Here is a 21,685-nt window from a genome sequence, read left to right on the forward strand (position 1 = left end):
TGAGGTGTACATGCACGTGCGTGCGCGCACGTGTGTGTGTGTGCGTGACGGCAGGGGATCCACCTGCATGATTCCGTGCGGAACTCTGTGCAAGGAGCCATATCCACCCACGTCTGCAGGTGTGAAGGGCGGAGGGGAGGAACGTGCAGGTGGCTGTACCTGAGGGTCTGATTAGGGCTTCCAATGGGGCTGAGCTCTTTAGAAGCAGACGAGCTCCCCAGTCGGAGGGCTTCTCCCCTGCCAGGCCCCCAGCATCAAGGCTGGGAGAGAAAAGGGGTAAGAGCCCATTCCTTCTCCACAGTGGGGTGAGTGGGAGGCAGCCACCACCCTAACATCACAGTCCTCCACATCCCTCCTGGTCCAAGGGACCAGCTGAGCTGCTGGTGATGGGTTTCTTTGGGAAGCCCAGGAAGCTGGGTGGGTCTGGGGAGCCAGGGTGGGAGAGTCAAAGCTCCCTGACTGGCGAGATGAGCAAGTGGCCATCTGCCCTTGCACAGGACGCATAATTGCACACTTCCCGTGTTGTCGGTGGGGTTCTGCACTCAGGCTCTAGGTGGTCCTATTACCCCAAAGCAAGGAAGTTCTTCTCAGTGTCTAACCCAATCCTCCATATTCCAGGCCAACCTGGGCCCTGCCCTCCCATCGTCAGAATCCTTACCTAGACATGAACCTTTGATCCTGGGTATTCTGATCCTCAGGCCAAGGGGCCCAGCCATCACGCTTGCCCCCCCTTTTCCTTCTACCTAAGCCTTGTCATTTCTCTTCACCTCCCTGCATCCCCTCCTCCGACCCTGTCCATCTCAGGAAAGGTCATTCCCCAAACTCATCCTGACAGCAGGTCCTTCTGGGAGTCTGACCGACTTCCCTGATGTTCTCAGGCCCTGTTAAGGGGCTGGGTGCAGGGGGACCCCTCTGGCACAGCACAATGAGATGGGGTCTGACGGCTGGCTGAGGTCACTGGAGCTGATGTACGTCAGCAGTGGGTGTGGATGTCCCAGCTGGTCGTTCAACCTCCCTTTCATCCTTTGTTCCTGCCAGCCTGGCCCATTCCCACTGCGGATTCTCAGATTCCCAGCGTGGCGTGTCCGATGAGCCACAGTCTTCGCCCTGACACGATCCTCTCCCAGCCCTGCCCTCTGCTCACCTCCTGCCTGTCTCTCTCCCCACCAGGGGGAAACCACGGGGCGGGGGGGGGGGGGGGGGGGGGGATTGCTTGTGGTCTCCCTCCTGCCCCTCTCCTTGCCAAGCCCCCACTGGCCACTAGGGGAATTGTGGTTGGACCCAAGGAGGACCTTCTAGGGGTGTTACTGAGTGAAGAACTTGGGCAGGTGGTAGGCCCCACTTACCCTGGGAGCAAGAGTGCTGGCCAACTAGTTGGGAGGGAAAGGAACAGTGTGCCCCGGGGGCAGAGAGGTGGGCTGGGTGACTTTTCCCGTCTCCCTTCCGCCCTCGGACGCCATCTCCAACGCTTTGCTCCCCACAGATATCTGGCTGCTCCAGTCTGGCAGCCAGTCCCAAACATTTCTCCATCCACCCTGGCTTAAAACTCGGTTTCCACATCACTGGAAATGGCTGCCACTCTTGGACCTTCCTAGGTGCCTGCCTGTCCTGGCTCCCAGTCCCTTCCCAGGCATGCCTCCCCAACCTGGGCCCATCTTCCTCCTCATCTCCAAGAGTTCTGCAGCTTAGATTTTCTACTCCAAACACCTCCTCACATCTTCCTTCTGTCCTCCAGGAAGCCCTCACCGGGCCTTGCTTCTTCCTTCGCGCCTTGGCCTATCTCCCCAGTCCTGATGCCCTCCCCCCTTTCAGCCAGAGTCTGCCAGTGTCTCTCCTGGCATGTGTGCTGGCTCTTGCTGAGGTAAGCCAGCAGTTCTCAGAGGATGAGGTTTGGATCTCGCCCCACCCCGATTAGAAACACCCCAGAAAAGTCCATGACAGCGGGGCTTGAAGAGGTGAGGGAGGGGATGAGTGTGATTATCAGGGGGAGGTGCTGAGAAAGAACTGGCAAGCAGAAATAAGAAGTGTGTCTCCCCTGAGCTCGGGCCCAGGTTGCAGGGCAGTGAAGAGAAAGGAAGAGTTAGGAAAGCGTAGGGAGGGGTAGGGTGGGAAGAGAGAAAGTCCCACGGCTCCTGTGGTGGGTCTGACCAGAGGTTCCCTGGAAGAGTTTACCGAAGCAAGGACTTTCTGTGGGAGCCCATCGTGGAGGGAAGAGGAAACCTGCTCCATCCGCCCGTCCCCTCTTTCTACTCGCCTAGCAGTAGGATTCGGATGCCGTGGACTGACTGGAGCAATCCAGAGTCGTCAAAAGTGCTAAAAAGGGTCGCCTGGGTGGCTCAGTTGGTTAAGCGACTGCCTTCGGCTCAGGTCATGATCCTGGAGTCCCCGGATTGAGTCCCGCATCGGGCTTCCTGCTCAGCAAGGAGCCTGCTTCTCCCTCTGACCCTCCTCCCTCTCATGCTCTCTGTCTCTCATTCTCTCTCTCTCAAATAAATAAATAAAATCTTAAAAAAAAAAAAAGTGCTAACAAAAGTCCCCAGGCAGCCTCCAATCTTGGCCTGGAAGAGAACCCACTGGATTCTAATCCTGGATCTGCCATTAATTAATTTGCTGAGTGATCTCTGGCAAGTTCCTCAGCTTCTCTGGGCTCCCCTTTCCTGTCCCCGCCCCCACCCCACCCCAGGAACAGGTGCCTGAGGGAGGAGGTGGAGCCTCCTCCAGGCTGGCTCTGAGGCAGGAGGATGGATGAGATGACCTCCTGGGTCCCTTTCAGCGCTGGGGGTTAGAGCCAGTGGGATGGTCCTGGGCCCTTTCCCAGGTCAGTGGAGGAGGCTGATGAGGGGGATACTGGGCTATTTCATTCCTGATGGGAACATTAATCTCTCCACACCTTCTTCCTACCCACCCCCAGAGCCTCCCACTGAATCCCCTCCTGTGCTCTGGGCCCCCTCCCCTGATGCTCCCCATCTTCCTGCCCACCTGGGGCTTTGCATGGGAGTAAGAGCAAACCCTGGGGAGAGAGACTAGCCCAGTGCTCCTGATGAGCAATAATTTGTTTTATGACAGAAAAGGAAATTGTCTTCAGTTTCACAAGAGCGAAACGAATTCGTTTGAAGTAGTTTGCCCTGCGGCAGGCAGGAGAAGGTTTCTCTCCGAGCTTGCCTTCGCTCTCTTCTCCCCCTCTCTCCCTCTTCCCTTCTAATTACTGCAGCTTCCAAGCTGTTGGCATGAGTCGATGCCAGGCTGTCAGATGCCAACTGCCCCAGGATCTCACCTCTTGGGTGTGGATCGGGGAGATGGAGCCGCAGGAACAAGGTGGGGTGGCTCTCAGTTCAGCCTCTGCCGGCCTGAAGCCTCACTTGGCACCATCACCGAGGATGGAGGAAGGCTGGGGCAGAGGGCGGCTCGCCAGGACCCAGGAGAGCAGTCAGCTCACAGGCCCTGGGCGACCTCGAGGGAGCACCTCGATTCCCCAGGGAGGGGCCTGGTGGGCTTTCCTGCACGCACGGCCCCTGTTGTCCCACCAGCCCGCCTTCCTCATCCTCTGACTACAGTGTAGAGGCAGAACTCCTGGGTGGAATCCCAGCAAGAGAATGGACCATGGCTACCTCCTAGTGTCAAGACTCAAAGAATCATGTGGGGGCAGCCAGGATGGGAAAAAGAGCATCTGTGGATCATCAATGTCCTCATTAAGAGTCCAGTGGACTGAAAAATCCTGGGGTCCCACTAGATCCATTCTAAGGGTTCCTTCCTGCCTGCCTGCCCGCCTTCCACCCGTCCATCCTGACTTCCATTCATCCACAAACCTCCAACGCCCTCAGAGAGTGCCAGGCACCATTCCGAGCCCCGGGAATGGAGTGGACAGAAGCCCCTGCCTCCCTGGAGCTTCCGTTTGAGTGAGTGGTGTGTTAGAGACACAGGGAAGGGACTGTGCCCAGCACATGCCTGGAATAGAGTAGGCGCTCACGGGTATTTGCTGAATGAGTGACTAAAGGCTCAGGGTGAATCAGAGGCGACACTGCAACAGTTCAGCTGGGGTGGAGAAAACAGAATCACTGTTCAACCGCTCCGCCACCATGCCCGGCCTCCCCGCTCCCTTCCTCCCCAGGGAGCCCTCCCGCCAGGGTCCCGAGTGAGGGTGGGAAGGGGCCCCTGGCTGCTTTGTGGAGAGCAGGCAGACGCCGGGCTCCGGGGCTGCCAACCTGGCACCGTGGCTTGGCGCGGGGCGCCCTCTGAAACAGCAAACTTCATGTCTCTAATTCAGCACTTCCTGTTTGTCTTGATATTATCTCTTGTCCTTGAAGCCTACAGGCCCAATCGGAGATGGGGTAAAGGACAGGAGCCTTGGGGACTCAGAGAGAGGGAGAGGCACGGCTTCTCCCCTGCAGGTTTCCAGGCTGTGCCCCCCGAGGGCGGCTGGCCAGAGGTCTGAGGTCTAACTAACCCTCCCGGGCATCAGTGAGGAGAGCCCACACTACAGGAACTTCCTAGATTCTGGGTTCTGGTCGTCATGGGTTCTTGGATCAGTGACACTCCTGCTCCTCCAGGACTCGGCTTTCTGAACGCTGCAGTAGAGGGAGAATTCGGGGTGGAAATCACCAAGCTGCACTGCCCTCTCTTTCTCATTGCCAACATGGCTGGGAAGTTCTTCTTGATGTCTAACTTCAGGACCTTTCATCAGCCTTTGGGGAAGAGCTCTGATTTGGGGTGAACAGTCTCAGGTTCCTGAATCAATACTGTAGGCGCTTTACAGATAGATGAACCTTCTTTCAGGTTTCGAAGTCTCCCTGGAACCAGCTGTCTCCCATAAAAACAGACCCTCACCCTGAGTGTGTCCACTATGCTAGGCATCGGGCTGACTGTCCTGTGGGTGGTAGGATCAGGGCAAATTCCAGACAGGCCCCCACCCCGGCCAGAGGGGTAGCCTCTGCCACCCCCAGAGCTCCAGGTAATAACCCAGGGGCCACGCCAGGCTCGCCAGCACCTGAGCCGCCGGCAGCACATAATGATGGGGGAGCTGGGCAGGCAGAGCCAACCCCTCAATCAGGAAGCAAATTAAAAAGGGGAGGAATCTCCCAGACAGACCACAACAATGAGACCGGCCCCCTTTCCAGGGCACTGCCCGCCCTCCCCACTACCTGCCTGATTTTGCCTGCCAGGTCCTGATACCAAGCCCTCCCCTCTAATTCCCCTCTCATGGGATCCTGCTGCAGGTTCTCTGGGAGACCCTGGTTGCAGGTTGGTGGCCGTGCCCAACTGGCCAGGACACGGGATGCGGGGCCTCTCAGTGCCTTGTTGCCAGCCTGATCTTGGATTCCTGAAAGGACACTGGGCACAGTGGGGGGTGGTGAAAGAGGAAGGGTCAAGGCACACTTTTCGGGCAGCATCTTGATGCCCACAAGGCAGACGATGGGTGGCTGTGACAAAGGGATTTATAGAAAACCCACCAACCTCCACCCTGGTAGCCCTTTATCCTCTGCAAAGGATGCAAATAAATCCAGTGCAACATATATTTACTGTACACTCCATACTAGTCACTGTATGAGATGCTGGGGGGTTGGTACAAAGATGACCAGAGAATGACCAGAGAAAATTCCAGTCTCCTGAGGGGCTCACAATCTGACACACACACAACTAATGCTATCACCCACTGGTGTTAAGCCCTCTGTATTTTAGGACTCTGGGACACAGAAAAGGGTAACTTGGAGAACTGCAGAAGGCTTCATGGAGGAGGGGGACATATGAGTTGGGCTTCAAAGGATCAATAGGAGCTCCTAGGCAGAGAAATGAGGAAGAGCATTTAAGATAAGGAACATGATGTGTCATAAAAATGTGTGGACAGGGGCACCTGGATGACTCAGTTAAGTGACCAACTCTTGATTTCTGCTCAGGTCATGATCTTGGGGTTAGGGTTAGGGGTGAGACTGAGCCCTGAGTCAGGCTCCGCAGTCAGCAGGGAGTCTGCTTGAACTTCTCTCTCTTCCTCTGCCCTTCCTCCCCCTCTAAAGTAAATAAATAAATCTCAACAAAAAAACCTGTGGGCAATAAGAATAAGGTAGAAGCCCCCTGTGGCGGCCCCCGGGAGGGAGAGGGATGAAGCTGGAAGGTGGGCTGAGATCAGATGGGGAATGGGGCTTACCTTCCAGGCTGGAGGGTATGGACTTTCTCCTCTAGGTAATGGGAAGCTACTGAATGTTTTTGAGCTGAGGCATGACATAATCAGCCACGCTGGTGAGGATTTTAAGTGCCCAAGAGGGACAAAGAGGACTCTGCTGTTTCTGCCTCTGCTCTTCTCCACGGCTGCTGGCCCGCCGGTGCTTTCTCCCAACTCCCGCTCACTGTCCCTGCTCCCTTTACTCCAAACCTCCAACTCATTGTTCCAAGCAGGCTGACAGGGCAGAACCCATCACCATCCCTCAGCTCTCACCCAAGCTCTGCAGGTCCCAGACATCCTGCTGGGTCCCTCCACCTCCATCACACAAGCAGGGGCCAGGGTGGGGGAGGGCGGCAGGGTGTGTGTGTGTGTGTGTGTGTGTGTGTGTGTGTGAATGTCAGGGAAGCTGGGCTCACTTCCTTCATGGATCTTTGGATTTCAAGGCCTCTGTTGTGTCTTCCCAGCTGACCCAGGCTTCTACCCTCACCGCTACCCTCCCCAGCTGAGGAGCTTCTGGAAGCCTTGATTCCAGGGAAACAATTTTCTAAATCATTCAGCCGTGGCTTATCCACCTTTCTCAGAGAAAGGTGCCCGGTGGAGTGCATGGCATTGAAGAGATTGCCCCTGCCCTCCAGGAGCCTACTGACCGGTGGGAAAGATAAGAAAACAATTCCATGGAAACGGGGCATGTGGCAATTAGTACTTGGGAAGTTCTGAGGAGCAAGCCAGTGATGTGCTAATAAGGGAAGAGCTCATTAGAGAAAGCAAGCTTTGAGCCAGGAGCTGGAAGGCTGATATGCTTTCCTGGGGCACAGATAGGGCAGCAGGGGCGAAAAGAGTTGGAGCAAAAGCAGGAAGGCTGGACATGTTTGGTGGCTGGACGTGCGGGGCTGGGCTGGAGGGTTTGTACAAGGACCAATGGAGGTGGAGATTGCAAAGGGGACAGAGGCCAAATAGGGGGGTCTTCCCAGGTAGCACTGGGGAGCCACTGGAGGTGTTTAAGATGGAGAGGGCCAAGCCGGAGTGGCATTTCAGCATGATTCATCTGTTATTGGTTTATTTAAATAAAGGACAACTTAGGTGGTTGGGGAAGAAGTGGCAGAAACCCCATAGGAGACCTGAAAAATATTCCAGGGGAGAAGTAATTCCTGTCACCAAGTTGACACTTCCCTAGAATTTTCACAGACCAGTGCCCACTTCCAATTCCTTCCTCCCTTCATTCAACACATATTTATTAAGCACTTACTAAGTACCAGGAGCCATTTTAGGCTCTTTCTTCATTCCCCCCTCTGTCTTGCTGACTTTCGGATGAGAAGACAAAGGTAAACTCTCACCCACGGCATCTGGGGGACCTCAGCCCAGCCTCCTCGTCTCTACTTAAACTAATCCAGTAGCTTTGGTCTTTGGAGCAGGTATATGGGGAAAAAAATGAGAGAGCCACATGCAGTAAGGGTTTGTGGGGTGGTGTGAGGTAAGAAAGTTTGAGGTGGGGAAGGTGAGCAGCTGGGGCAGCAGAAAGCTGTTGGAGAATGGGAAGAGCAAAGTTGGCCATGGAGTGTGGAGGAGATGGGGTGCCTGGAGGAAGGAGGCTGGTAAGGAGGAGAAAGGTGGAGGACCAGAAGGAGGCAGGCCTCTGGGTGAGGATGGGGGCCAGGAGGGAGGGACAAACCCGAGAGCTGGAGGAGGAAGTATGGTCTTAGCTGCTAGAGGTGGGTGAGGGAGGACGTGGGGGCTGGGAGGCGAGGGCAGAGGAAATGGGCCCAGGAGCTGGAGACAAAAGTCTGGGAGTCTGAGCCTCTGAGGAGCCACCTGGAAGGTGCAGGCAGCGGCAACATCAAACTTGGGATCCAGGGTTGGCTCTGGGAACGACTGCAGTTGGGGGAGGGCGTGGCTCCAGGGGGAGCTGAGAGCAAGAGAGGGGCCTGGATGCGCCATTAACCCCGCTGGCCTTCGGCCTCCTCCAGCACTCCTCCCCTTCCCTCTGAAGCCCAGACGCCACTCCAGAGCCCCATCCCCAGCACAGAGCTCCAGGCCCCCCGCTGTGCCCACCACCAGCAGTCCTACCTCATCTCTCCCTCCCGCCCCTCATCGGTGGTGGGAAAGCACATTGTTCAGTTGTTCCGGAGGTACGAATAGAAGAGGAAAGGGGGTCCCCTGCCAGATAGGGTCTGGGTCGTGTTAATAGCTCCTGTCTCAGCAAACCAGTCAGGGTCTCCATACACCCTTTACTGATCCAAAGGCTGGGGGAAGGGGTGTGGGCCAGCAGGTCCAGGCCAAGGACTGAGTCGTTTTCTCCCCCCCAACTCCCCCCACCCCAAGATTCTCCCATCTTTTGGACTGGACCTGCTACCTAAGCATATGGAACCGATTGAAAGAATTTGTATGCTCACCTTATAATTTATGCAAATCAACTCTGTAATTAACTATAATTTGGAGGCATCCTTTGGTATTTGAGACATTTATCCATGAGGAAATGCCCTAGTGATAATGCTCCCGTATTAACATTATTTACTCCACCTGTGTGGTCTCCCCAGCTTGTTTCCCCCCCTCACTCTGATTTTCTGGGCTGGAAGGTGGGGAGGGACAGGGAAGCCCCTCCCTGGAGCCTGCCACAGTCCTGACGCCTGGGTCCTCCGGGGGAAGTTGTGCTGGCCCTGTCCTGCCCACTTGGCCCAGGGCTGAAGGAAGGGGTGCAGCTCTGCCTCCCAAGTCCCCCGCCACCGCTCTACTCTCTCCCGCCTGATGGGTAGCTCTCTGCTGAGCTTTTTAGCGCTCTTCTGGGCTTCAGTGTTCTCATCTCTGAAATGGGGAGAGGAAGGACCTGTCAGGGCTTTTACAGGATAATTACTGAAAAGCTAATGAAGGGACTGGGAATCCCCAGTCTAGAGATTTCTGGGGGTGTAGGGGGAGGGGTGGGACAAGAGTTCAGGATGAAGGCACCCTGACTCACCCTGTGCTAGACTCCGTGGGGGGGAGGTGGCCCTCGAGGCGAAGTCACTGGGTCGTGTGCGGGTCCGGAAGGGTGCAGCAGTGCCTGGCCAAGGGTGCTGGGCTACGGCTGAGCGTGAGATGTGACCCCTTGAAAAGGCTCCAGGCCATTCTGATGTGGCTCAGAGTTGCTAGCTTCAGAGAGCTCTGGGAAACCAGTCTTACTCTGTTTCATCTCCTTTCTCCTTCCTGGGCTGTTGTCCCCCTCTGCTCCAGGACATGCTCCTGTTAGCTGACAGGCCTAAACTTACAACCACCCTAAAATTAAGTTCATGTAAATGGTTGGGGATGTGGGGCCACCACCTAAATTCCGCTCCAGGCCCCATCTCCCTTTCCAGGCCGTATTCCCAGGCTTTTCACTCTCCTGGAGTCCCAGGATTCCTGAACTGTCTGTAAAAGTTCTTGGCTGGGCTCCGCCTCTGGTCTTAGGTGACCTCTTCTTGTCCAACCCAAGCTGCCCCACCCCATCCGAAGTCCGGGAGATGGTCTTGGTCTTCCCACTCCATTTCACAATGAGAGATCCCAGACCCAAAAAGTGGATTGTTTTGGATCCTGGGGGTTCCAAGTTGGAAAGTAACTGAAAAGGGGATGAAGGAAAGGAGAAGAGAGGCTCCGGCAGAGGTGGGAGAGCCCCACTTGAACAGCATTCTCTGATGGGGAGCTCCGCAGGGAGGGATCGATCGGCTAGAAGGGGGTGTGTGTGTCTCAAGTCTCTTAAAAGTGGTACTTCTTTCCTTCCCATCAAATTCATGGAGAAAACCTCAGAAGGAGGGAGATGGAATGTGGAGAGTTCCAGCCATCCAAGATCTCTCCGCTGGATCCTGTGAGAACCACTTTGTCCCTCTCCCACTGCCATCCAACCTCTGGGGAGGGAAGGAGGGAAGGAAGTCCTGTTCCTCCATTCCCCACCCCCAGCTGCCTCTTCTAGCTGAAATCCTACCTTCCTGGCAGACCTCAGAAACTCAGATCTCACCCCCTACCACTCCCCCAGGAGAGCCGGGGGCCACTGTTTCCTGGATTATCCTAAAAGCTTCCGAGAGGCCGTGAGGACTTGGCAACAGCCCTGCCCACGACTCTCACCTCCCCCCTCTGGCTCTGGCTGTCGCCTCCTTTATAAAGCCTGGCTCTCCCATCACCCGCACTTGCCCCTCACTGCTGCTGCCAGCTCTGGGCTCCATGGACTGGTAAGAGGGGCCATTCCCTGTCCAGTTCAGGGGGCAAGAGGATCAAGTCTCCACTCTAGAGGGATCATTGAGAAGGGTTTGGAAAGCTTGATTCTCTCTGTATCTGGGAGGAAGAGATAAGAGGGAGATCCTGGGGGGATCTATATGGAGAACCAAGGAGGATTCCTTTGGACGTCTTTGGACTGGGCCAGGCTGAGATGTGGGGGAGAAGTGGAGTGGTCATTAATTGACGGCCAGGGGCTTCACTCTGAGAGAAAAGATGGGCAGATATTAATAGACCCGCAGGGCACACACTGGCCACATGGAAGTTCGTGCATGATAGAACACCTGCAGAAGTGGTAAAGGAGAAACCTCTGTGCATATCTCATGGGGAACTCCCTTTATGATGGAGGAGGGGGGGCAGACACCCCACCTCCAAACCCCTGGTACACACAGGCATGATGGGTACACACATGCACCTGTGCATACACACACACACGTACCCCAGCATACAGATGCACTGGCCTCAGCTGGTTTCATCTTTTAGACCAAAAACAGATGTGGACGCTAGTGATATTTGGATAATATTGAATTTGGATAATAGAATTAGTGTCCAGTGTAGTGCCCGGCCCTAGGTAAACCCTCAGTAAATGTTGGCTGAATGAATAGAGATGCATGAAAGAGAACCATTTTGGCCCCAGCTCTGGATTCTGTCCAGTTTCCCAGGAACATGGGAGGGCAGGGTAGGAAGAGGGACGGAAAGGAGGAATGTGTTGGTGTCCAGGATCATTAGTTTGCAGGTTTCCAAGTGCAGCCTGAAGGTGGGGGTGGGAAGTGGAGAAGAAGAGTGAACAACCAGGAATTAGGAGACTGGGATTCTGGGCCCTGCTCTGCTTCTAACTTTCCGATGACTTTGAGCTACTTGCCTCCCTGTTCTGGGGTTCAGTTTTCCTACCAGTAAAATGAGGACTTGCACAAGACCATTTTTATAGGCAGACCAGCTTTGATATTTTCCTAGCGCGGTCTCCATAGAAGGACAACTGAGGTTTAGAAAGGGCCACAGATAAAGCTGTGGCTTGTCCCAGCAATCCAAGATGGGACCAGTTTGTCCTATTAAAGGCAGGATCATGGATGGCTTTGATCTGGACATCAGCTGAAGAATGCTATCCTCTTTACCTTCAGCATTTAGGGGAGCCGGACTCCCGGGGCCCAGCAGCGCTGCTGCCCCAGCGAGGCCAGATGGAGTGGCAGACAGAACAGGGCTTTGGAGCCTGACAGATCTGGACTCAGTTTCCTTCTCTGTCTCGTTTAATAGTTCTGTAATCTTGAGCAGGTCATTGAACTTCTTTGATCCTTGGCAGAATTCCTCATCTGTATAATGGGAACAATAATAACAACTTTGCGGCATGCCCATGAGAATTCGAGATATATTTTTTTAAGATTTTATTTGACAGAGGGGCGCCTGGGTGGCTCAGTCGGTTAAGTGTCTGCCTTCGGCTCAGGTCATGATCCCAGGGTCCTGGGATCGAGCCCCGCATCGGGCTCCCTGCTCTGCAGGAAGCCTGCTTCTCCCTCTCCCACTCCCCCTGCTTGTGTTCCCTTTCTCGCTGTGTCTCTCTGTCAAATAAATAAATAAAATCTAGGGAGCGCCTGGGTGGCTCAGTCGTTAAGCGTCTGCCTTCAGCTCAGGTCATGATCCCAGGGTCGTGGGATCAAGCCCCGCATCGGGCTCCCTGCTCGGCGGGAAGCCTGCTTCTCCCTCTCCCACTCTCCCTACTTGTGTTCCCTCTCTCGCTGTGTCTCTCTCTGTCAAATAAATACATAAAATCTTTAAAAATAAATAAATATATATATAAATAAAATCTTTAAAAAAAAAGATTTTATTTGACAGAGAGAGACAGTGAGAGAGGGACCATAAGCAGGGGGAGTGGGAGAGGGAGAAGCAGGCTCCCTGCTGGGCAGGGAGCCCGATGCTGGGCTCGATCTCAGCACCCTGGGATCATGACCCAAGCCGAAGGCAGACGCCCAACGACTGAGCCACCCAGGCGCCCCCAAAACAGATATCATTTTTAGAGATTTTATTTATTTATTTCAGACAGAGAGAGCACAAGCAGGGGGAGAGGCAGAGGGAAAGAGAGAAGCAGGCTCCTGGCTGAGCAGAGAGCCTGATGCAGACTCAATCCCAGGACCCTGGGATCATGACCTGAGCCAAAGGCAGACGCCTAATGACTGAGCCACTAAGGTGCCCCTCATGATATTTGTGTAAAGTACCTGGAACATAGTAGATGCTCAGTAAATAAATGGTGGTCTTGAGTAGGAGACTAACCTGCTCCAGGTGCAGAATGATTGCTGAGTATAAATGAGGTGTGAGAAGAGGGGTGGCAGGATTGGACACTTGTGGCAAAATCTATTTACCCCTTTGGGGAAATGAGGGAGAAAGACCAGAAATGGTCCAAGTCCTGGGCAAAATCTCAGTTTGTGTGGGAGATGAGGTGGGCAGCATTGCTCAATTTTGAGAAGACATAAGAATACTGGGCAGTGGTGATATTGGCAGTCAAGTCAACGTCAGACCAGGGGCACTGTTTAGTAGGAAACCATCTGGCAAGTGGAAAATTGGAAAGGACTGGAATCAGAAGAAGGCAAGTAGAGGGGGACCTGGAAGAAAGATAGCACCCTGAGTCAGAGGCAGAATGCTAGGCACGACAGGAAAGCAGGATGGCTGGGTTTTCTGAGACAACTGTATTAGGCACCACAGGCAGATGGAGGGTCTTTGCTCCTGGGAACCCTAGGTGGCTGCCAGTCAGGGCTGGGTGGGGTTGAAGGGGACCTGGGATAAAAGCGGGGTGGGAAGTCTACCATCCGGGGCCTGGACCCCTTTCCCTGTTGCTTTCCAAGGAAAGAGCAGAAGGAGCCAGGAAGATAAGATAATCTGGTGCCTAGAAAAAAAAAATGGGATGGGGGGGACTCAGATCCCTGCTTAGATCCCTTAAGAGCAGTAGCTTCAGGAATAGCCAGAGGCCAGTGGGCTGCAGGGAGGAAGGAGGCAGAGAATGCCTATGGGTCAAATCAGACTTAACACAGGGGCCTGAGTCACAGGCTCTGTTCTGGATGTGGCTGTGAACAGAGATAAAACCATGTCGATAGAGAGCTGTCAATGTGGCAGTGGCCACAAAGATCCAGAGCAGTGCTTGAGAACCTACATCGCTGGGGTCTGAGTGTCCGGAAGAAGGAAATGCCACTGATCAGAAAGTACAATCCCGGACATTGCCACAGCTCCTCCAGGCTTCCCAAGCGCCTGTCTTTTACCCTGCAGGGCAGCTGCTCTAACTGCATTCTAACCCAGGGGGAAACTGAGGCTCAGAGCAACCTGACCCACCAGATCAGCTTAGCAAGTCCAGGGCCGGGGCGAGAATTTAGGTCCACCAACTTCCAGTCCAAAGATCTTGTGAATATACCTTAATCCAATAAACATTTGCTGGGAACCCCACTTATTTAATGATTATAACAACATCTTCCCTTTACTGTGAGCTTACCGGGGGATCCAGGGGCTAAGTATTTTAGGTACAGCAATTACTTTAAGCCCCGGGAAAGTCTCCCAACTTGAACTCAGGTGGCCCAGATGAAGAAATTGAGTCTTAGAACAGAGGGAGACAAACCGACGAATCAGACATTGACTCTGGATATAAGACCGTGTGTGTTTGGTGGTGGTGGTGGGGAACTATGCAGGCAAAGGCTGCTTTTCAAGGGGCTTGTGGATTCAGTTTAGTCGTTTTGTAGTGGCACTTCGAGAACGTCCCCAACGGAAATTCGAGCCGTGTAGAGCGATGGTGATGGAAATCGAGGCTATAGAGGTGAGATTGAATCATCCTTAATTCTGGTCCTGCTGTGCGTGATAGACTGTCAAGACAAAAAACGAAATTTAAAAAGCCGATGGCAGAGCGCGTAGGGAAAGCCAAACAGCGCAAAGAAAAAAAAAATATGGAAATCGATCAGAATTCCCCTGCAAGAAAGGAGTCACTTCGGGAGGTCAGCGCGGCGGGGAGGAGGCACTGATCGGGAAGGGAGCATCGGACTCCCCGGGTGCACAGGCCAGGCGGGCGAGGAGGAGGAGGAGCTCCTCTCGCCACCCGCGCTTGCTATCTCCACCAACTGGGACCTGGAGAGAGGTTTTTCGGTGGACGCCGTGAGCGCCCTGAAATTTTGCCAGAATGGTGCATTGTGTATGTGCATTTGTTTTCCTTAAAGGAATCCCAGATTCTTCCCCAAACTTCAGAACCTTGGGTTTAGACATTCAGGTGAGAATCGTGGCCAATGGGTCGATCAATTCTTTCCAGAAGTGTCCCTTCCCAGGGCCATTCTGGCGCCTGCCCCAACTTTCAGAGCCGGGTGCGCAGGACGGGGGCAAAGGTGGAGGGCGTACGGAGGCTGAGCAGCTCCCGGACCGAGGGGGTCGCGTATTTGAAAGATGGACTTAGGACGCGCTGGGGTTGCTGCCCAAGGGGAGATGGGGAGTGAGACCTGAAGGGGGCCTGGGAGACGAACAGGGGCAGGCAGGGGGAAACAGGGCAAGTGGAGGAGCAGGGGAGTGGGCAGAGGAGAAGAGGAGGCCACCCGAAAAAGGCGAGTGACCGGAGAGGAAGAGGCAGAAAGCCGGGGCGAAAAGGCCGGGGGAGGATGGTGGTGGCGGAGAGAAGCGGCGCGGGGCGAATGGTGAAAGAGGGCGGCAGCCCAAAGTTCTCACGGCCTAGGCCTGGGGTAGACCGGACACATCCTTGGCGCTCAGTCCTGTTTCCCTTTCCTCTCGGTACCCGGGGCAGCGCCGCGCGGCCGGGCGGGTGGCTCGAGCGCGGAGGAAGCAATCGCCGCCCAAGGGACGCTCCTAATCGCCCCGAGGACGCGCCCCCTTCTCCAGGCCCCCAGGGTCTGAGTCCCGCGTCCCCCGGCAGACTCAGCTGGCTCCGGGGCAGTTTTGCACCCGAGGGGCGGGTCTCGGAGCCTGGGAAACGCTCCGCCCAGGACCCCCGCCCGAGGAGCGGAGGGGCCGGGGAGGGGCGAGGGAGGGGCGGGAGGCGACCTAGTTAGCGAGCCCGCCCCCTCTCCGCCGGCCCGGCCGCGCGGGCCTCCCGTCCGGCCGAGCCCGCAAGGGTTAAAGGCGGCGGCAGGTGAGGTGGGCGGGGCCGCGGACTCGGGGAAAAAGGAGCGCAGGGCAGAGGATGAAGGCAGAGAGCGCGGGTGAGTCACGGGCGGAGCTGGCCTCGCTCGCTCGCTCGCTCCCTCGCTCGCTCGCTCCCTGGCTCCCGCCCGCCCTCCGCCCTCCCGCCGGCCCTCCGCCCCTCCTCCGACGCCCGCAGCCGGGTCTGGTCGCGGCCCGCGCTCGTCTTCGGCTCCTGCCCCTCGCCGCTGGAGAGCCCGCCGGCGCGCAGGGCCCATGAGCGCCCGTCGGTAGCGCGCCAGCCTGCGGTGCCCGGAGCCCGAGCGCAGCCTCGAGGTAGGAGCCAGGGTCGGGGCGGCGAGGGGTGCGCGCTCCGGGGATCCTCTCGGAAAGATCCTCTCGGCGCCCCGAACTCGCCGCAGCCTCCGGTGGCCTTGGGGGAGGTGGTTCTAAAGAATCCGAGGGGCTTAGAGTCCCGGCCGAGCGACAACTGGGCGGAAGGGCGAGACGAGGGACCGAGGAGGCTGAAAACCGGGGAAACTGGAGCGACTGGGACAACCGGAGGACTGGAACCTTGAGGACTGGGAGTACGGAAGTCCTGACCACCTGAGCGCCGGTGATCGGGAGAGGGAGACGGCGGAAGGGGGTTAGAAGGGTGTCTCTACCCGGCTTCCTGCGTTGGGGAGCGGGAAGCCGAGAGTGTGTGTCCAGCTGTCCCGAAAACTTGCAGGCAGGCCATTGCATCCCAGGGCTGGACTCCCTGGCTCTGCGTCGGGAGAGGCCACTCTGGAGCCTGGGTCGTTAGCGTCCCCACCCCCTAGTCCCTGGGGCAGTTCCCAGACACTAAAAGCTATTAGGGTCCCAGGCCTCGCTGCTCCCGCCCAGCCCCTTCTGGGCCGCCCCGCCTGGGCCTGAGGCTCCATTCCTGCTGCTTCACCCTGTTCCTTTCTTGTGGTAAGGCAGCCGGAGCCTGAGTAGGCGCCCCAGTTCCCCTCCCCCCCAAACTACCAGGGCCAAAGGTGGTAGGGTCAGCCCTGCTGTGGGAAGAAGCCCCTGGCCTAACCCACCGCACCTCCTCCCCCACCATCAGAGGAGGCCAGGCACACAAACTCTGCACTTGAAGTACCGGGGCAGGGAAAGATAATGTGGTTAAGAACGGGGTGGATGTCTTTAGGTTGCTGACAGTTTAGGGAAAGGGTAACAGACGGGGAGTCCAGAGACCTGGTTCACAGAGGTACATACAGTCCATATCGGTTGATTGAACAAGTAAATGAATGTCTGTTCAAGTCACTTCTCCGAATACTGCCTCTGTTTCTTTTTTAAAATCAGAGGGTTGGCCTGAAGCAGTGGTTCTCAACACTTGGCTGCATATGGGAACCATCTGCAGAACTCCTAAAAATGATCCATGCCTAGAATGCACCCCTTTCTATAATCTCTTGGGGTAATTCGTAGTTTCTGTGATTCTGGTTTTTCTTGTTGCCCTTCGCTGTCCCCACTTTCACTCTGTATCCTTTAACGGGGTGACAATTTTACCTTCCTGAGCTGGTTAGTAAGCTCTTCTCTGGCTGGCCCCCTTCTCGGGGGAAGCTGACCTCCTCTCAGCTTCACATCTGAGTCTCCCCTAGATTGGAGGAGGGCATGGGTAGCCTCCAGACAGCCGGCTGGCGCCTGTGTGGGTCAGAACAGGAGAGGAGGCTTAACTTTCTCTGGGAACTGGCACTGTGGCTGCCCCCCAGGAAGGTGAAGTCCCTGCCTGAGGGGAAGGGGTGGGGGCCAGGCATGGGTTTGGTGGGGCCCTGGCAAGCCGGGCAGGCAGAGAGCTGAGGTGAATGGTACAGAACAGTGAAATGCTCTTCCTCACTGAACATGCCTCAGGGATGGAATGAGGTCTCTTTCTCCAATATCTCAGAACTTGCTTTGGGCTTTGGAAAGTCAAGTCACCTCAAGCTTTGAGTTCCAGAAACAGACCACCACCCTCTCCTCATCTGTGTCCTGAGTTAAACTAGGGAAGCAGAGTTGGGTCTAGGCCCTCTCCACTGGGGGTGGCGGCCGGTCTGCAGGGGGTAAATGCCACCGCTCTTTGTGCTGGCCTGGGCACCCGGGGTGGGGATGGTTCTAGCACTGTACTGTAGGTGCATCTGACCCACCAGCCTGGGACCAGCCCAACTCTCAGGATGAGCTGGGTCGGGTAGGAGGGATCAGCTAGCAGAAGGTCAACTTCCCCCCTTGGCTGAGACCCTCACACTCTCAACCCTTCCTAGCACTTCCAAATTCTGTTTACTGGTCTTTAGTCTCCACTCAGAGGTGTGTTCCTCTTTTTCACCTGCTGTCCAGCCGCAGAGGAGCACTTCGAGGGGATCTGGGTCAGGACTAAAAGTGAGTTGGTTACTTTACTCACTTCACCTCTTCTTTGCCTCCTTTAGGTCCCACCTGAGGTGCCCCTGACCATCCCTGTTCCTCACCCCACCCCGGATCCCGGCAATGCTAACCGCTGTCTGCGGCTCTCTGGGCAGCCAGCACACGGACGCGCCCCACGCCTCCCCGCCGCGCCTCGACCTGCAGCCTCTCCAAACATACCAGGGCCACACGAGCCCGGAGGCCGGGGACTACCCCTCCCCGCTGCAGCCTGGAGAGCTGCAGAGCCTCCCGCTGGGCCCTGAGGTGGACTTCTCACAGGGCTATGAGCTCCCGGGGGCCTCCTCTCGGGTAACCTGCGAGGACCTGGAAAGCGACAGTCCCTTGGCCCCGGGACCCTTTTCCAAGCTCCTGCAGCCGGACATGTCACACCATTACGAATCGTGGTTCCGGCCAACTCACCCAGGCACTGAGGATGGCTCGTGGTGGGACCTTCATCCGGGCGCCAGCTGGATGGACCTCCCCCACACTCAGGGCGCGCTGACCTCACCCGGCCACCCCGGGGCGCTGCAGGCTGGCTTGGGGGGCTACGTCGGAGACCACCAGCTTTGTGCCCCGCCGCCCCACCCACACCCGCACCACCTCCTCCCGGCCGCGGGAGGGCAGCACCTCCTGGGGCCTCCCGACGGGGCTAAGGCCTTGGAAGCGGCCGCCCCCGAGTCCCAGGGGCTGGATTCCAGTCTGGACGGGGCAGCCCGGCCCAAAGGCTCCCGGCGCTCAGTGCCCCGCAGCTCCGGCCAGACCGTCTGCCGCTGCCCCAATTGCCTGGAGGCGGAGCGACTGGGGGCTCCGTGCGGGCCCGACGGCGGCAAGAAGAAGCATTTGCACAATTGCCACATCCCGGGCTGCGGGAAAGCCTACGCCAAGACGTCGCACCTGAAGGCGCACCTGCGCTGGCACAGCGGCGACCGCCCCTTCGTGTGCAACTGGCTCTTCTGCGGCAAGCGCTTCACGCGCTCCGACGAGCTGCAGCGCCACCTCCAGACCCACACGGGCACCAAGAAGTTCCCCTGTGCGGTCTGCAGCCGCGTCTTCATGCGCAGCGACCACCTGGCCAAACACATGAAAACCCACGAGGGCGCCAAAGAGGAGGCTGCAGGGGCGGCCCCGGGCGAGGGCAAGGCCGGCGGAGCGGTGGAGCCCCCCGGGGGCAAAGGCAAGCGGGAGGCCGAGGGCGGCGCGGCTCCCTCCAACTGAGCTGCTCCCGTCCCGCCCCCCACGCTGGTCTCCCCTGGGGGCATCAGAGGAGATTTCCCCGCCCCCGCCCCCCCCCCCCCGCCGGCATGACGCCCTTGGGGGGCGACTTGAGTCCGAGGAGAAGGTGGTTATTTATTGAGGGGGAGGAAAAGTGGTGCGGGGTCAGGGGTACCGGGCGCTAGGGTTTTCTTTAGTCTCTGGGGCTGGACGAGATGTGTTTGGCTGGGCTGGGAGGAGCTGCGCATGCCCCTCCGTCCTCCCCTTCCTCACTACTTCGCTCCTGTGTCCGGGCTGGGGGGTTGGGGTGGGGTACCCCTACCGCGGCTGGAGGGCGGAGGGGACCTGCTGGAAGAGACGGCGCGTCCCCGGAGCAGAGAGGAGTGGGGCCGCCGCGGGCGCTGGGGGTAGCTGTCCGGACACGTCCTTAGCGCCTGGGAACCGGGACATAAAAGTGCCTCCGGACCCGCCCTGCGGCCCAGGTCCCTTTCATCCCCCTTATAGTGCTTCTATCCTTATGGTTTCCCGAGGGAGAGCTGAGGTGGGGTAGGGGAGACAGGGGTCCCCCCTTAGGGAGGGGTCTCTATCTGGTTGGGAGGGTTGTTGCTGTAGAAATAACTCCTTTGATGTGCCTCCTGATTAACCCTTCCAAACCCACTCTGATGGAGCCATGAAGGAAGAGGGGAAGAGACCAGAATCGAGAGCAGTGGGGTGCAGGAGGGAGCTAGACTGGGACGGGGAGGGCAGAAAGTCCCCTTCCAAAATGAGAGAAAGGGATTTGGTGGGGCAATGGAAGGAATTAACCCCTTACCTCTCTAACTCGGATTCAGTCCTTAACTCATGGTTTTTATGGGAAAAAAAAAAAAGTTCAGTATAGTTCACATTCCCCCTCTGTTACCTGATCTAGGTTTTCAAGGCAACCGGAAGCCCCGGCCCTCACCCTAGAATTGATGTAGTTCCTCATCCTGGGTCCCCGCCCCCATCATTTGCCTTCCCCTTAGGGATGGAAGGAAAAGGGTTACCTGGGTTGCCTGGGGGAGTAGGTGGGGTGTCCCAGCAGAGGGACCTCCAGTGGTCCCCACTCAGAGAAGAGGACTCTGCCTCTGCCCAGCCATCTTCTATTCACTGAGAAGCTCAGGCCCACTCTTTCTTTTCTCTCCCCTCCCCTTTCTCTGCTGCCTGCAAGCCTTGGCCCTCCTGTAGAGTATGTGTTAGGAGGCTCCTTTCTCCTCATCTCAATTCTGGGCAGGGGAACTCCCCTTCCATATGAAGGAGGTGTTCTCCCACTGGAAGGGGTCTGCCTTCTGAGGTGATGTCCAGGAAGCTGTCCTTGTCCCCTTCTTTAGATGCTAGAGATACATCCTGATTTTGATCTTGGGGTGGGGACTGGGGAGGGGAGAGCCTCACAGGGGTGGAGCCAGGCAAAGGGAAGGAAGCTGATAGGGGTAAGGATCTGGAACTAGTACCCTTTCCAAAGCTAGAGGTAGAGGCCCTAAGATTCCCTCTGACCTCCCTTGACCTTGCCCCTCTTTCTCCACCCAGAGCCCTATGCAAGGATTAGTTGTGTATTGATTTTTAAGTTATAAGCAAAAGGTATTTTATTTAATATTAGGGCATGTGTGTGTGCATGTTGTTTGTACCTGTGTGTGCATGTGTGTGTGTTTCTCTACTGAGCCTGGGGTCTCCAGCTGGAGAGACCCCACCTTATTCACCCCGTCCAAAGTCCTAGGGCTTAGGCCCACAGCATCTCTCCCTCCCTTGGGGATGCTGGAGCCCAGTCCCAGGACTGGGAGCTAAATGGGAAGTGGGTCTGGGGTCTGGTTAGGAATATGCGTTTGCAAAGAAGGGAGCCCTTCTTAGAAGGGACAGGGTGACTCTCCCTGAGAGACCATGGGCCTGGGGTAGTTTAAGAAGTAATGTTCTTTCTTTTTGCTCCCTCTTTTCCCTACCTCTTGCTATGCCAACCAGAGGTCCCTTTCCTTGTCGAGAGGGTTGGGGGCAGGAGAGAGTTGGCAGTACCGCAGGTTGCCTGGCCAGGTGGAGACAGGGGGAGAGAGGGAGGGCCCTGTGGGTGTGGGATGCCTTTCTCCTCCACCCATCGAAACCAGCCACCCCCTCCCTGTGCCACCAGGACAGCCTTCCCCAGTGACCACTGTAAGGGGAACTCCCGAATGGGTGTTGGGGCGGCAGGGGGGGACACTGATGTTCCCCCTATGGAGGCCTTGAGCTCTAAGGGTGCGGGTGAGGGCTTTGGATGGGTTTTCTTCTGCTCCCCTCCTTTATAGATCTAGGTTGCTTGGCTGTCTACCCCCTTGTAGGCAGCCCCCTAGAGGAGAAATGTAGGATTTTTTTTCCCTTTAACTGCTGTGAACCCCCTTTGGGGGGGGAGGAGGAGGAAGAAACAGCCTGTGTTTTTTATGCCATAATAAAGTCATCAACCACATCATTGCTTCATTTGTCTTCCAGCTCTTGTTTCATTTTTGACTCAGTGTCTCTCAGCAGTGAGGACCAGGCCGGCTGCAGGGTGGGGTGGACACTTCCTTTGATCCCGCAGCCCTGCTGCAACCTCTCCTCCCTTTGTTTGGGGCAGAGCCAAGCTGATGGAAGGGTCAGACCCTT

At 56.6% G+C, this 21,685-nt stretch overlaps 1 protein-coding gene across 7 annotated transcripts in view; it reads left to right on the forward strand.

The window, feature by feature from the left end:
* Positions 1-21,502, forward strand: part of SP6 (Sp6 transcription factor) — a 76,610-nt gene extending 55,108 nt beyond the window's left edge. For 6 of the 7 annotated variants that reach the window (XM_064582882.1, XM_064582884.1, XM_064582885.1 and 3 more), the window contains one exon: positions 17,881-21,502. In XM_064582882.1, the coding sequence (XP_064438952.1) occupies positions 17,939-19,069 (1,131 nt within the window). In that variant the 5' untranslated portion in view covers positions 17,881-17,938 and the 3' untranslated portion in view covers positions 19,070-21,502. Of the gene's footprint in view, positions 1-15,658; positions 15,794-17,880 lie in introns of those variants that run through there. The other variant, XM_064582888.1, reaches the window with a different exon arrangement.
* The last annotated feature ends 183 nt before the right edge of the window (positions 21,503-21,685 follow it).

The sequence above is a fragment of the Mirounga angustirostris genome, unplaced genomic scaffold (genome assembly GCF_029215605.1).
Source record: "Mirounga angustirostris isolate CCGP_5_RB_7025 unplaced genomic scaffold, mMirAng1.0.hap1 SCAF_17, whole genome shotgun sequence".
In the NCBI taxonomy this organism is placed as follows: domain Eukaryota; kingdom Metazoa; phylum Chordata; class Mammalia; order Carnivora; family Phocidae; genus Mirounga; species Mirounga angustirostris.